We start from the raw sequence: 16,976 nt of genomic DNA, 5'->3' as shown, positions 1-16,976 counted from the left end.
TATACTGTAACGGTGAGCTTTGCAACTTTTTAAAGTTTTAACACACATTTAGATACATGGTATACATTGAATAATTTGAAGACATGAAAATCTAGCAAAATTTGCTTATTTTTTAAATAAGCTTTTCTTATTGCATTTCTAAATTGAATCCTTTATTTACATTGTAACAGCATGTGAAAGAGACACTTTAGACATCATATGCACTTAAATTCATAGGATAGCTAAAAAGGTCCTTTAAATTTCTATGGTTTCTCTCCCCCATGTGCATTTACCCTTACAGCTTCTACTCAATGTTTTTTCCTTTTTTAAAGAATGCATATTTAAGTAATCACATTGTACTTTAATGTGTGTTCTTTTTTAGTAGGGACAATAAATAATGCAGGACAGTCATTAAATCTAATCAGTTGGACTCATTAGAAGTATAACCATAGTAGAACAGAAGGTTAAATTCCCTGCCAACCATTTCCGCTTCGGACGACCACTTCCGCATCTTCATCTTCTAGCTTTTCTTCAATCTGCTATCCTCACATAAACTGACGGCAATATATTGGCATTTCCCTGATCTTAAAATTGGGTTTTGACAAAGGAGATGGAGACGAAGAAAGAAGATACCAGATTGAAGATAAAATGGAGAAGATAGAAGAGAAGGGAGAAGACAGAAAATGAAGAACATGAAGAAGATGCAGAAGCAGAAGTGTTCAGCAGAGAAGGTAGGGAAACACTTAGAAAGCATGGGGGAGAGAGTGAACGTGAATGCGAGAGAATGAGAGAGTGTGAGTGAGTGTGGACCCACAAATTTCGGACAAGTTTTTTGGGGTTTGTACGAATCGCAGAATTTACTGAAATTCGGTAGATTTGCAATTTGTACAAATTGAAATGCACAAGTCTACTGATTATATGTATGTATGGTAACACTGTTCTTTATAGGAGTTTTGGTCTCAGCATGCAGAGTGCAGAACACACTAATAGTAGATTAGTACATTGCTGTTCTGTTGAGATTGAAAATTAAGTTAAATTTAATTTAATTTTAAATGTAATTAAAGCAGAATTTTAGCAATTAAATGTAAGACTTTAAGAGATTTACAGATACAATAGTTTATTACTATACATAATTACTATAATGGTTGATAGATTGATAACATATTTACTGCACATTAATAATAGAAAAACTCAATTAAAGGTGACTCATATCAGATGGTCAAGGTGCGCATGTCATGTGTAAATTTCTCTAAAGGACAGAAATAAATAAGCTAATACATGTAAATGATAACATATTTGGTCACAACTGAAATGTTTGACCTGCATATTGCACACTTAATATTCTGGTGTCTGATCAAAAACCTAAAATAAATAAATAAATATATATATATATATATATATATATATATATATAGTCTAAATTGTGTATAACTTACCCTTACATATTGGAGTAGGAGAAGCCCATTGATACATCCCATTCGACTTTCTTATGCACGTGGTGTTGCTGTTTCCTATCATTCGATACCCTGGCTTACAGAAGTAGTAAACTCTAGATCCAAGATCTACTCCAGTCTTGTTCAATATTCCACCATTTTTTATCTGTGTATTTAGACTGCAATAGGCAGCTGTTAAAAAAGAAAATCATTACTGTAAGTGGAAAGTATAGTAATAGTGATTACATAGTAGAATTTTATTTCATGGACATGTATTACACAAGCACAATTTACCATTTTATATTATTTAAATCTGCGCCAAATCAGCACACAAAAAGTACATTAAACAAATATAAGATATGTTTGGCAGTACATAGGTAGAAGTAACGGTATTCTCCTTTACAGAGCATAATGTAACTATGTGGAAGTAATTTTTATTGTCCGGAGGTAAAGATCTGCCTTGTCACCTTATTCTGGTATGGGGTTGGGAACCCAAACCACCAACCCTGGTATTGGAAAGCTATAATGGAGCAACAGAGAGTAATCATTCCTTATAAGTCCATTCTCTTTCCTAGCAGGTAGGTCTACCAGAGTAGTGTGTAGGAATGGCAAAGAGATTGGCCCGAAGAGAGGTAAATAGAAATAAGGGAATAAGGGGAAAGGAATAGTCAGCAAAGGCACAGAGACACCCCCCCCAAGAGTATGTTCTATAGGTGGATTGTTGTCGGAGTTATGGTAGGTGGTATATAAAGATGTATCTATGGTTTTCATATGTTTTCAAATCATAGCCTGTGATTTGGTTAAATCACGATTAGTAACTGCCATATGGTATTGTATAACCCTTCTAATGCTTCAATACAACATGTGCAGTGGCTTTACATATTCTGTGGTGGTTGAGAGTGCATTCCCATCATTTGATTATGTGGGATAAAGTCCATACATGGGATGGTGGATCTGGGGTAGGGCCATGCTCCCAGTTGAGAGAGTCTAGCCAGTGTTCATCTTGTTCCTCGAGATCTGCAAGAAATCAGACAGTACTCGATAGAGGCATGGGAGTTGCCAAAAGTTTTGAGAATGACACAAATATTAATTTTCACAAAGTCTGCTGCCTCAGTTTAGATGACGGCAATTTACATATACTCCAGAATGTTATGATGAGTGATCAGATGAATTGCAAAGTCACTCTTTGCCATGAAAAGGAACTTCATCCCAAAAAGAACATCCCCACTGCATTTCAGCCCTGCCCCAAAAGGACCAGCTGACATCATGTCAGTGACTCCCATTAACACAGATGAGAGTTTTGACATGGACAAGGCTGGAGATCACTCTGTTATGCTGATTGAGTTAGAATAACAGACTAGAAGCTTTAAAAGGAGCGTGGTGCTTGAAATCGTTGTCCTTCTTCTATTAACCATGGTTACCTGCAAGGAAACATGTGCTGTCATCATTGCTTTGCACAAAAAAAGCTTCTAGTAAGATTGAACCTAAATCAACCATGTATCAAATCATCAAGAACTTCAAGGGGAGAGGTTCAATTGTTGTGAAGAATGCGTTTGGGCGCCCAAGAAAGTCCAGCAAGAGCAAGGACCATCTCCTAAAGTTGATTCAGCTGCGCGATCGGGTGCCACCAGTGCAGAGCTTGCTTAGGAATGGCAGCAGGCAGGTGTGAGTGCATCTGCACGCACAATGAGACAAAGACTTTTGGAGGATGGCCTGGTGTCAAGAAGGGCAGTAAAGAAGCCACTTCTCTCCAGGAAAAACATCAGCGACTATTCTGCAAAAGGTACAGGAATTGGACTGTTGAGGACTGGGGTAAAGTCATTTTGTCTGATGAATCCACTTTCCGATCTGGAAAAATGCCTATCCAGAGAAGACAAGTTGAGCGCTGCCATCAGTCCTGTGTGATGCCAACAGTAAAGCATCCTGAGACCCTTCATGGGTGGGGTTGCTTCTCAGTCAATGGAGTGGGCTCACTCACAAATTTGCCTATGAACACAGCCATGAATAAAGAATGGTATCAATACATCCTTCAAGAGCAACTTCTCCCAACCATTCAAGAACAGTTTGGTGACGAACAATGCCTTTTCCATCAGGATGGATGGATGGAGCACATTGCCATAAGTGGCTTGGGGAACAAAACATCAAAATTTTAAGGTCTTGCCATCTTTGTAGAGTCCTCAAAGAGAAAGCACAGCATAAATTTGTATTTTTATATTGTCCAGCCTCTCTACTGTTGTTCTAGCTGCCCCCATATTTCTTTCTTCTTTAAAAATGTAGTTTCACAGTTTTGCCACAACATCTCTAGTTCTCTCTCCAGGTTAAGGCCAATGTTCAAATGTTAACTGGTCTGCAGTCGTGTGCTGGACAAGTAACTTAACGATACAGGTCAGAGTCTTGGTCCATGGGTGTCCACATACCCCCAATAAATATTTTCTGTTAACATCCATTGCATTTGTTCAGTGGAACTACTTGTTCCTAACATAACTTTAGTTACATAAAATCATTAAAACACTACACTGGTATATGTGATTAATGATTTACTAACCTGAATAACGTATCTTGAAACCTTTTTTATTTGTTGCATGATCAGTTGACCATCGCATATAAACGTTATTACTTTTGCTAGTAAAATTTTGTTGCACAGTCAAATTACCACTTAAAGCCACAATTAGAGAGCTTTGTCCAGAGGGTCCTATAAAAAAGACAAATAATTATAACATGTTATTACAAGTGATCTGCAATATAAAATGTATGGGTTAAACATACACACACATATAGCGTATACATCGATCAGCTATAACATTATGACCACAGACAGGTAAAGTGATTAACACTGATAATCTTGTTATTATGGCACCTGTCAGTTGGTGGCATATATTAGGCAGCAAGTGAACATTTTGTCCTCAAAGTTGATGTGTTAGAAGAAGGAAAAATAGGCAAGTGTAAAGATCTGAGCAACAATTGTGATGGTTAAAAGACTGGGTCAGAGAATCTCCAAAACTGCAGCTCTCGTGGGGAGTTCCCGGTCTGGAGTGGCCAATACCTATGAAAAGTGGTCCATGGAAGCAAAAGCAGTGAACCAGCAACAGGGTCATGGCTGGCCAAGGCTAACTGATACATCTTGGGGGTGAAGGCTCGTCCGTGTGGTCAAATCCAACAGATGAGCTACTGTAGATCAAATTGCTGAAAAAGTTAATGCTGGTTCTGATAGGAAGGTGTCAGAAAACACAGTGCATCACAGTTTACATATGGGGCTGCATAGCCGCAGACCAGTCAAAGTGTCTATGCTGACCCTGTCTCACTGTCCACATGTGAATAAGAACTAGACCACGGAGCAATGAAAGAAGGTGGCCTGGAGAACACGTGGTACCAGGATGCATCCATGGAGTCCATGCCTTGATGGGTCACAGCTGTTTTGGCAGTAAAAGGGGGTGCAACACAATATTAGACAGGTGGTCATAATGTCATGGCTGATCAGTGTATATACTGTACACACGTATCTTATGTGAGTATGAGAGAGATTGAAAAATTATGGAATGAAGAGAGGAGATTTAAGTACAAACATTAGGATATTAATCATATCAATAAAGACCAAAAATATTGTAGTATAAATGTATCTCTCCTTTATCATTCTCTCCTTGTCCTCTTCCTTCTGATCTCACTTGTCAGATTTGGATCGGGAAAAAAACTTCAAATGCTATTTGTCAAACAGGGTTGGCTACTAGACGATTAAAACAGCTTACAAACAGAATATAACAATTTCTATACAAAAGGTTGAATACATTGCATTCAATGATGACATCATGGTTCTAACTCCTACCACTCCTTACCACGGTAATTAATTTCTTTATTGTCAATCATTATTTTTCTTACCATCAAATATCTCAAGCTCATCAAATTGCTTTTCACTTTGAAATGTGTCCATAAAAATGGATATATTATAACCTGGTTCAGCTTTAATAGTCCATGAACAGGTCTGAGAATTGGGGTAGTTTTCTGGATATCCAGGACTAAGAATAACTCCAGATGATGCTAAACGGATTTCATTTGCTGGACATTGTGCTGTTGAAGAAGAACCCCACAACAAGTTAATGTCTCATAAACACAATGTAGAACAATTATAAACATAGAAGTATAGAATTTGACAGCCGATACGAACCATTCAGTATGCTAAATTTATCTTATGTAAGACAGACCTTAATCAGTCCTTAGTCTTGTCTCCATTGCTTAATGCCTGCCCTACGCATCATTTATAACCCCTCACTGTTTTGCATCCGCCACTTCTGCCCGGAGGTTTCATTTTCACCCACCATTTATCTTAGTTAAATAAAAGTTCATGATATAAGCACAAGCAAATCATGCTCACAAGCATTATGCTTAATGTAGAGAAAAAATTACATTGGAAAAAGAGCTCTAATCATAGGCAAAGTTATACTTATATACACAAATATCCTCTTAAACATAGATGCAGGAATAGACAATGAACATGACTGAACTGTCATTCTGTTTAGCAGACAACAAAAAGTACACAAAGATTTAGCTTTTTGGCTTCTTTAAGAAACCATTCTTTGATTTACACATAAAATACTAACATTAAGTGATAATTTTAAAAAAGAAACACTCAAATATCACATACCGTTTTGCCTAAAAATGCTTTAAAAACAGCATTTAAAAAAAGCATTTCATATGTATTTCTATCCTGAAAAAACAAATCTGTATGAATTTCTTGATTGTAAAATGGTATATCATTGGTATGACTACCTAGCCTATGCCATATGCACTCTTCCACTGTATTCCATTGCTGCCTTTCACAATTGTTAGAGATTTTAGAGGTTAAAAACATAATATCACAGATTTCTATCCATTACACTTACACATACAAATTGTCTTATTTTACTACAATGGGAAAATAACATTATTATATGAACTGTATGTATTTGGAAAATCTATAGTGGCCCTATATACTTTAATATTAATCTCAGTCACCATTTTCCTAACAATAATTAAAAAACAGTTTACAACAATGTATCCTTACCTAAAATATTTATTCTGTTCCTATAGCCTTAAACAGCAGGCACAATGTATACAATAACCAACTTGAATGGATGTAAAACAATTACGCTGCCTAACATAAATAATGTACATTGTTGGTAAGTTGATGATGCAGCATTTTTTAATAAATCTATAGCCCCTTATGACATTTTACATTAACATCTGCTTCAATATAAAACAACATACAGTCACTGGATGGCTTGTGAGATTAGCAAGGTACCTATTTTTGCATAAATCAATGAAATAAAAAGCTCAATTTAGAACATTCAAAGGCAGCATTAACCTACTGCCATGATTTAGTGTTTACTCCTTATATTTCAAGTTAGGAAATAAAATGTCTATCAATGCATATAAATACAAGGATACTATTAGAACAAGAGGTCATAACCTAAAACTAGAGGGTCAAAGGTTTACAGGAAACTTACTTTACCTAGAGGGTAATACAGTAAGAGAATTTAAACATGCATTAGATAGGCATAAAGCTATCCCAAAGTAGTTTATAGTCTATAGCAGGGGCGCCCAAAGGTCCTGCTCACCGGTCCTGCTCACGCGGTGGTCTGCCGGTCCGTGGGCCGGCAGACCACATTCAAAGCGGCCCCTGGCTGGGAAGTTTAAAGCAGCCGTTGTGCAGCTTTGAACATGTTCGGAGGGGCAGGCCCACAGAAGGTGTTCCTCGTGGCAAGGACAGGGTCATCACACCGGAGGTGGCTCATACCCACACTGGGTGCCCAAGCTAAGGTAGTACACTTCTAATTCAGCAACAGATGAAAAGTCAGGTTAGATATAATGCATATTTCATCCATGCACATGTGATTTTGCTTATGCAATGTATAGATAAAACTTCATATACCATGTGAAATTTGCCATTTCGTTTTTTTTTTTACATATACATTTCCATTGTTTCAATTATACTTTACATCCACTACATAAAAACCTGCCTTCCCTAGATATGCAGCCAAACTGGTTACATTCATAAGACATTAACAACTCTAGGTAACGCCAAGAGTTATCTAGGACATCTGCAGCTTTGTTTTATTGGGATGTGTAAGGTACCCTCCAAATAAGTAGCTGAATGTGATTTTAATGGGTTAAAACAAATCACTAATTTATTTTGTCAACAGATATTGAATTAATATGTAATACATTCATTATACAAGGAAAACAAGAATGTGAAATTTTGCAGGTGCTAAACTGTTTGTGATGTTAAATAATATCTTAATTTTTTTTAACCTTGGTTTCCAAACACAAGCTGTCTCTTTTATGGCATCTTTCAAAAGAGAAATCATCAAGAAGCAAATTTCTGCCTGGATACTAAAACTCCTTAACACTGTATTGTTGTTACCCCATAATAACACTTTTAACACACATTTATACAAACACATTATTTTCAGACAATGATATACTGCTGTAGGGTAAAACTATTTATGCCTTTCTAAATGTCTGTGCCTCTTTATGAGCAAATGGTATTTTCAAATGGTAGTGGGAAGCTGTAAAAACAGACATGTTACTTATCGTAGCAGAATCTAGGAAACAATCCAATTTTCGCAATGGATGCTTTCTATTGGGTAATATAATTATATACTTTTTTTCTCCAAGCTGCAGACAATAAACTTTAGAACTTCCTTTAACCGAATGATCGATGACACAAATATAATTATTGTTACTTTCAAGAAGTTGCTAAAAATAAAATGTTTTTTTCAAAACACAGACAATTCTGCATAATTTATATGTATGCAGTTTTAAAATGAATTGTACGTGCAGCCACTAGTCCATTAGTACATGGGACACTTACAATACTCTAAATATTTCATATATATATATATATATATATATATATATATATATTTATTATTATTATTATTATTATTATTATTATTACTACATATGAGATCCGACACATCCTTTGATGCTTATTTGTCCTAACAATGATTTCTGTCCTGCTTGGTGGAACCTGATAAGTTCTTGTTTTTGAAAAGGAAGTAATTACATTTTCAAGTTTTCCTTCCCATTTCTCACTTAGCAAATAGTACCAAATGTAATCTCCCACATAGTTAAGCGGAATAGAAAAAAGCTGTTGATAGGAGTCGGACTAATACTTTGTTTACATTATGTGAACTTACCTTCACATTTTGGTAGAGAGCCTTCAAATTGTAACTGATCAATCAATTTACAAGTTACCATATCATTGCCAACCAATGTAAAGCCTGTATGGCACTGATATTTCACGAAATCCCCTGAAAAAAAAAAAGAAAAAAAAAAAGATTTACTTAGTGTGGTGTTAAACCAAATATAAAAATATATCACAAAGGTTCGTCTACTTTAACAGATATTTATTAAGAGACAAAAACACAGTAACCTACAATAGAATGACAGCCCAACATCCAATGCAACACTTTCCAAGACTAACCTGGAACCAAAAGGCCCAATATAACCCAGCACACCACAGATTGCCCCATCCATGCAGGATGGTGCGCAGGGAGAGACTGAACTACGATTTTGCATTCAACATGCATATTGAATTGCTTGTGAGATCACTGGAGGTGTGCCCTCGTTAACGTATCAAAAGACACATGTGATACAGGAAGAGTTCAACTGGCAAAAAGTTTGGCAACAATACTTGTTATGTCATCACACTTGGATCCAGCAGAATGTTTAAATGTTCATCCAAAGGATTTTGTTTCACTGCAGGATAAACAGTGTCATGACATAATACATCCTGCTAGCAACGAAAGAGTTAACAAATCACGTTGCTTGTGATAACTCATAGACTATAACATTCTAAATTACACAACTAAATTATGACAATTAAATGCAAAATTCCACCCAGAAACTCAAATAATTATACAATACCTATTTCAAAATCATCACCATCTGAAATGATATCCGCTTCTGCCACAGCTGCGGGCGGCGGGCATTTTTTAAGTGGGTAAGCTGCAGCAGAAAGAAAATATTTACCAGTATAATAGCATCATACATTTGAAAATGATTATATTATGAGCCTATTAAATTTACATAGGCTGAGAACCCTTGTTAGAACAGTGATGACTAATTTCATAAATATAACATTATTTAACCAAAATTGGCTCAGTGTGTGTCATATTTTATTTTGGGTGCCATATGCTGGAATGAATGCAGCTTTTTCTGCAACATTTTCAAATAATATCAAAACTAACTGTATTCCATAACATTGTATGGACTTCATAAGAAGAGGCAAAGATGTGCGTTACATTCACTAATATGAATGTGTATAACATTACAGAACACCTAAACATCTCAGCTCCCTAATTTTTTAACCCCTTAAGGACAATGGGTGGTCCATAAACCCATTAAAAACAATGCATTTTGAGCCCGTACATGTACGGGCTTTATCATTAAGGGGTTAATAAAATAGAGCTAACCCCTGTGAGAGTAACCATTCAGGGAGGCCCAAGTTGGCCCTTCATAATGCAAAGCTACATTCGTGAGGTTAATGTCAATATATTTTCCCACATTAACTAGACATAATGCAGGGCTGATTAGCCCCTCTTTCACAATAACTTTGGCTGTTCATAATCTATCGTTAAGTCACGAAAAGGTCAACTCACTAACACATTTTGGTTTAGAGAACACATCTCAAATATAAATAAACGAGTGTATATGCCCCTCAATGGCTTGCATTTTTTGTCTTCTCTTCTTTACTTCCCTCTTTTTCTTCTATATTTTTTCTCTCTCTGTTTTCTCTCAACTACTTTCCTCCTTTCACTCATCTCTTTGTTCTCTATCTTCCTCACTTTCTATTTCTCACCACCACTTCTCTCCATCCTGCACACAACACTGCCTCTTCCCTGCTTGAACACAATACTGTCAAGCATCCTGGACCCCACCTCACGCACAACAGAAAATACAATTCTAACATGTCCTCCCTGCATGCACATTATTATTTATTATTTCATATAGCACCATCATAGTCCGTAACGCTGTACAATGGGTAGACGTGACATAACCAGTAGTATATAACATCACAATTTGACTTACAGAAACAACAGGTGTTCTCAACAACCAAGTGAAAGGCACTGGATAAACAAAAAATCCATAATAATCCTAATCCTAAAATCACGTAATTTATTAAATTCAACAGAACATCTTCGACGTTTGGTACAGATATCAGACCTTTCAAGATTATAGATATATACTGAATAAAGTCTGACTAAATGAAAGAGACCCAGTGAGTGTGAATTTCCATTTCTAGTCATTTTATAGCAAACAAAATATAAAAGCTGTAAACTGACCGTGAAAATTAAGGACAAAAAATCCACCAGTTGAAAAGTCACTATGAAACTTCAGAAGGACTTGATGTGAGGAGCTGTATGCTGTTTCAAGAGCAGTGTTTCCACTAAAAACTCCAAGCTGGGGAGAATTCTGGTCAGCTCCATCCCTAGAAGTAACAAAAAATATAACAGACAAACATCAAACTTGTCCCTTACAGAAACATTTAGTGATGGATGCACATAATAACATAATTTTGTGTGGTATGCATAGCTATTGTGATCATCCAATACTGTACAAAATATAAAAAAAATTCTCATCACACATAATATACCCATATCTTACTGGAAGGTGCATTGTGTATTTTTAAATACATTGAATTTTAGTAATTTTATATATTGCAAATGCACAATTTATTTTTGTTTAGTTTTGTTTTTATTATTTCTGATGTGATGCCAGTTATCTTAATTAAGGTTGATAATTCTACTGAAACTTGTTTTTCGTTGAATGCAATTATTAAGTGTGGTACCCTTGATATCAAGCTGATATGAAAGAAAAATGAATTAATAAAATTGTTTAGGAGGGAGGTGCAACAGAATCCAGCATCAGTTTAAATAGCTAGAAGCAGGACCCTCCAGTGTTGAAGAAACTGATGGTGCTGTTAAATATAATATTGCGATATTGTTCACATACACCTACATGAAACTATTCAGAATGATGTATGGGTACATGATTGGCTTTGTAAATAACTTTTGACAAACACAATGTCATTCAGTTTGGTGCGTTTGATAGAATCAGAAGCTCTTACACATGTTTCATTACATATTTCATTAATATAAGGGTGCGTGAATTCAGTACCCAAAGGCAACAACAGCTAGAAGCACAACATGTTTTCAAGTTGACAACTGTTCAGTAAATTATAGAAAACTCAAATTCTGGCAGGACAATAGCTCTTGAAGGTCAAGGAGAACACCGTTTCTCCTGGTCTACGCTATGAAATTTAAAAAGTACACACTTCAACATTGTGATTACCAAAAAATAAGGATACACAAAGATTGGTCATTGACTGATCACCCTATTTTTTTTTTACTGTGAATTGGTAAGTTCAGATGGATTCATTGTTAAGAGAAAAGTATACGACCCAATCCATGCTTACAGAAAATTTAAACTGTTGTAACAATCAAATGGGGAAATCACAAACATACCGGGTATCACTATTTATTTTTTCGTTTGAAAAGTAATAGTGTCTATAGAATGACCTGTAGAATTCACAAATTGTATTGTATGTAGCAGGTTCATTGTAAGACCAGACAAAAAAGGTTTTTGCTTTACTGTCATTTATAGCGTTTTGTCAATATATGATCTCCCATGAACAGAGCGGATAATACAGTACATTGTAAAACGCAGGTAACTTGCAATTTTTTAAGTGTTAATATCAGTCACAAGAGCCTTTAACTTTTACTCAATTGGAATATAGGAAAGTACCAAGTTGTCACCCAAGAGACACCTCTAAAAGCATCAAGCCTTTCTTTTATGTTTGCTTTGTAGGCAGCAATGTCTGAAATTTAGCAGAATCCACATTCTTTTATAATATGTACTCTAGTACATCAGAGATTAGTGTCTGAAATCATTTTACTATTATTTTCTTCATCAGACATTTTGACCACCTACATCCTATGAGAACTAAATCTCATAGATAAAAATCTAGTGTGTTCTTCTACAGTTCTGTCCTACTTTTATATAAAGAGAGAGGATGTAGCGATGTATGCTAAGTAGGTTTTTGTTACATGAAGCAGAAGAGCAGGAACATAAAGTTTTGCATGGGTGTCCCTTCACTTGTTTTCCCAGTCTTGTAGTAAATGCAGTGTTCACTACTAGTAGGTCGTCCTTGCTAGTCGACCTCTGACACTGGCAGTACTAACTTGAGCAAACGTGAAAAGCCACATATGTGAAGTTATATTTGACATCATAACTATTTGCTTTCAAAAACAGTTTTTGTCTTTGCGATCTGGCTGTCGTGGTTAGAGATATGCTTGCTCAGGGCAAAATATTGAATTCAGAAGCTTGTGGTTCATACTGTATAAAGTAAAATGTCTGTCATACAACAAATGTAATTTCTTCAGTGACCAATAGAGCTTCTTTGTCAATGTGAGAATAACTATGTTCTGCAGGAGTGAGAAGCCAACTGGAAGTTCATCCATGTCAAACAATATGGGAAAGTGCAGCCACTAGACCAAAGCATCATATGATAGCACCAGGACTTTCTACAAATTGCAATGTACCAAAAGAAAACCTTGTTTGTGTAGTTTAGCGTCTATGGGAGGAATGAAACCTTTAAGCTGTTTTATGTGTAGAATTCATACAATCATCTGTAAGGCATATCAGCTAAAGACCGATCCAAAACTTTGACCACGTTGCTGGGTCAAATATGATGTCAGTATTGGAATAAGCATCTTCAACTGCAAGTAAGTATTTTTGAAGACTAATTTAGTTAAAGATTGACCCCTAGCGAAACACTAAAAAAATGTCCCCCGTATTGGGTAACGTATTCTGGTCTCTATCCAACTGGCTGTTGAAAGCCCATATAAAATCAGCTAAAGCTTATATTTCTCAAGACTTCTTTAGCACTGGCAAAATGTGTGAGGGCTAATTACTACAGTTTGTAGGTCTAATAATGCAGTGCGAAAGGCGACCCAAGATGGGTGTGGCTATATTGCTATAACTCCTCTCCTTAACAAACATAACAGTTCTAATCACACCCATTCCTATGGCAACCACCCCACCTCTTTGCACCCCCAGACTTCACCAATATGTCACCTAGTACTCATAGTAGGAACTTTGCCCCAAAAATCTTGTCAGTGTCATCTTTCCCATCTTGTCAGTGCCATTTTTGCTCCCACAAAGCTCTTCAGTGCCACCTTTGTCTCTAAATAGCTTGTCAGTGCCAATTTTCCCCATCTCATCAGTGCTATCTTTGCCCTAATCTTGCCACTGCTATCTTTACCCCTAAATAGCTTGTCGTTGCCATCTGTGCACCAAAACAGCTAATCGGTGCCATCTTTCTCCCCAGCTTGTCAGTGCCATCTTTCTCTCCAAACAGCTAGTCGGTGTCATCTTTGCCTCCAAACAGCTTGTCAGTACTATCCTTGTCCACAAACTTACCAGTCCCATCCTTTGTCCGTGAACTTACCAGAGCCATATTTGTCCCCAAAAAGCTTGTCAGTGCAAACTTTGAGAGCCAAACAGCTTGTCAGTGCCATCTTGGAGCCCCAGCTTGTCAGTGCCATCCTTGTCCACAGATTGTCAGTGCCATCTTTGCCTCCAAACAGCTTGGCAGGGCAATTTTCAACCCCAAGCAGCTTGTACACGCCATCATAGCCCCCAAACAGATTGTCAGTGCCATTTCAGTCCCCATAAAGCTTGTAAGTGCAACCTGTGTGCCTAAACAGCTTATCAGAGCCATCTTTGTCCCCAAACAGCTTATCAGTGCCATATTTGGGCCCAAAGTGGTTGGATCTTCTTCCACAAAACTTCAAAACTGCATCAGATTAGAGATTCTTAACAACTAGTGGATCCTTGATCTCCCGCAATGAGATCCAACTACCAATAACCATCTATTTGTGTCCTTTTCAGTCCCTCATTAGCCAAGGGAAACCAATCAAAATGCTAAATCCATGAAATCCAGTTGTCAACGTCAAAATTAAATTCTTATAAAGACAAAAGAATATATCAGTCCCCAAGTCCCTTCATTCTATTATTTTTCTTCAGAAGATAGCATCCTACATTCCACATAAAATTGTATTTACTCGGTTTACATGGAACAGAAAATGAGGTAGTGCTTTGATTATATCAATAATTTATCTAAGGAATAAATATAATGTACATAGGTATATCCTTCTAAAGATGGATCTATGTAAAATCAAAAGCCAGTTTGGTCGACTTGAATAATTTCACGGCCTGTTATGTGATAACATCCACCACACATATTAGCATATAATATTCAAGCAAGTTTTGAATAGCTCATTAGCACATGTGGGAATGTACAAGGGTTGCTATCTCTCTAAGTAGTGTTCATAGACCAGGGCTTGCACAGTTAGGCTAATAAAGGGTTCATAATTGGTGGAAAGTAGTCAGAGAGCGGACACTACCTAAGCAGGGAATGACCAATCCCATAAATAAGAACTGTCTGGGTTTGACCTGGAATTCAGTGGTGTATTTACCTGGGGCAGTGACCCATGCCCCACCCAGGGGAGCACCCCTAGCCAGCCCCTCATCACCCTGAATGCATTAAAAGATGCTCCATGCATTTAATACAGAATGCACCTTTAAGACACAGCCAGCCAGGATAAGCACTCTGGTTGGGGAGAGCAAAGTTTTCTCCTGTAACTAGCCCATTGTGCAACAGTTTTGGAGCAAGGGACTGGCATTCCCCAGGCCACACCCATTCCCCACACACTACATCTGCTCTCTGCCTACTTAAGACTATTTAGGGCTAGGCCCACCCCACACATGGCTAGCTCCTCCTCCTCGGGAATCCACTTCTCCAGAAGACAGAGAGCTCTGGTTAGCCTTCAGTGGGAAGTTCACAGTTATGCTGCTTTCCTGTCTGGAGATAGAACATACTAACCTGGCGCCCCAGAAAGGCTACACCTGGCAAGATTCCAGATATGTACAGTACATTAGGCTGTGATTCCTTATCCATTCTATCATGAAATAATATTTGGAAACATGTTCTTAAATATTGCTGGTATGTGTGTATTTGAGTATATATACATGTATATTTGTATATAAAAGTATAGAAAAGTGTACACTGGATTGAGTATAAAACTCTTTTACAGCTCTCAAGAACAGAAGGTTGTTCTTTTTACTCACTGTGATAGATTTCACTGTGTATTAAGCATCTGTGGCTAGTTTTAATAAGAACCCAAGCCATTACAAGGCTTTAATGATAACTGAAAAGTAAATGATTGATTACTTAGTTTATGTGCTCTATGCAAGGATCTGTAAAAAATGATTAGTTTTCCAAATTTGTGTACTGACCTTATATGTTATTATTTTACTTCTTAAAAATGTCAGGTTGTAATTCCACATCCATTACATAGTTGCAGAGTCAAGACAAAATAATCAATATAAAACCAATTTATTAACTTCGGGTCACATACCATACTGCAATGTAATCATTCACTGGTTCGGTCTGGAGTAAAGTAAAGTTAATATAAACCCCATGACCCTGTGGAACAGATATAAACCATGTGCAGTCCTTTGAATTTGGATATTCATCTGGGAATCCTGGTGAGTAAATGGTCCCATTTTCCGAAGTAATATTATATCCACAAGGGGCTGAAATGGAAAAAAGGGATATTAAAATACACAGATGACATTTATAATTATAAATTATCTGATTATATAATTATCTGGTAAGTGACATTCCAAACATAATAGCCATTATTCACAAAAAAGGAGAGGAAGAAGAGATTGCAGTAATGTGTTGGTTTCAACCTCACTTCATTATTCATTCTCCGGCAAGAATGATTATAAGACGACCCTGTCTTATAATGGAGCAAATACGGTACTTTCCTGGTTTATAACATATGCTAATTCCTACAAATAAAGACTGTGTCCAACAACTTTGTTTATTAGTACTAAATGCCAGCATTAATTTGTCTAAAATGTAACACAAATTGTAAGCCTTCAATGCTTTTAGGTTTAGCACTAATTAATCTTTACATAAAAAGACTTATCATGAGGCATGGCTTTGTGAACTACTTAAAAATAAATAATTGGCATACAAGCTTTTAGGATAATACACTTACCTTCGCATCTTGGATAGGGATAATTCCAATTTCTATTAATACCATGTTGGCAAGTTAGAACGGCTTGTCCTTTGAGAACATACCCTGGATAACATTCAAAAGATATTGATTGTCCCACTTTATAATCAGAACCGATGATGTACCCATTCTTAAAAGGATGAGGATCAGGACAGTTCTGAAGTTCATAAGCTGTGGAACAAAAAATAATATATTAAAATATCTTAAATAAAACAAATGAACAAAAGAAGAAAACACTTTATTCTGATAAAGGGATTGTAATTGAAAATGTTTAAAAAGATAGGCATGCCGACAAAAACATAGTCAACATCTGCAGTAATCAATTGATGAGCTATGTTTATTTATCTTATTTTTGGGATTTAGCCACTAAACTACTAGGTCTCATACATATCTTGCAGTGCTACTATATTGATTTTTTTTGGGCTAAAGAAATATC

The 16,976-nt window shown here is 36.5% G+C and overlaps 1 protein-coding gene across 1 annotated transcript in view; it reads right to left on the bottom strand.

Annotated features, from left to right (window-relative positions):
* Positions 1–16,976, bottom strand: part of CSMD1 (CUB and Sushi multiple domains 1) — a 645,996-nt gene that overhangs the window by 51,928 nt on the left and 577,092 nt on the right. The window contains exons 42-49 of the mRNA XM_053459630.1: positions 16,523–16,711; positions 15,872–16,049; positions 10,733–10,878; positions 9,315–9,395; positions 8,585–8,698; positions 5,286–5,474; positions 3,958–4,104; positions 1,416–1,604 (exon numbers count right to left, since the gene is read on the bottom strand). Coding sequence (XP_053315605.1) covers positions 1,416–1,604; positions 3,958–4,104; positions 5,286–5,474; positions 8,585–8,698; positions 9,315–9,395; positions 10,733–10,878; positions 15,872–16,049; positions 16,523–16,711 — 1,233 coding nt within the window. The remainder of the gene's footprint in view (positions 1–1,415; positions 1,605–3,957; positions 4,105–5,285; positions 5,475–8,584; positions 8,699–9,314; positions 9,396–10,732; positions 10,879–15,871; positions 16,050–16,522; positions 16,712–16,976) is intronic.

Source organism: Spea bombifrons, chromosome 3, assembly GCF_027358695.1.
Source record: "Spea bombifrons isolate aSpeBom1 chromosome 3, aSpeBom1.2.pri, whole genome shotgun sequence".
NCBI lineage: Eukaryota > Metazoa > Chordata > Amphibia > Anura > Pelobatidae > Spea > Spea bombifrons.
Note: the sequence above shows the minus strand (reverse complement) of the source record. Positions and strands in the feature narration are given on the sequence as shown.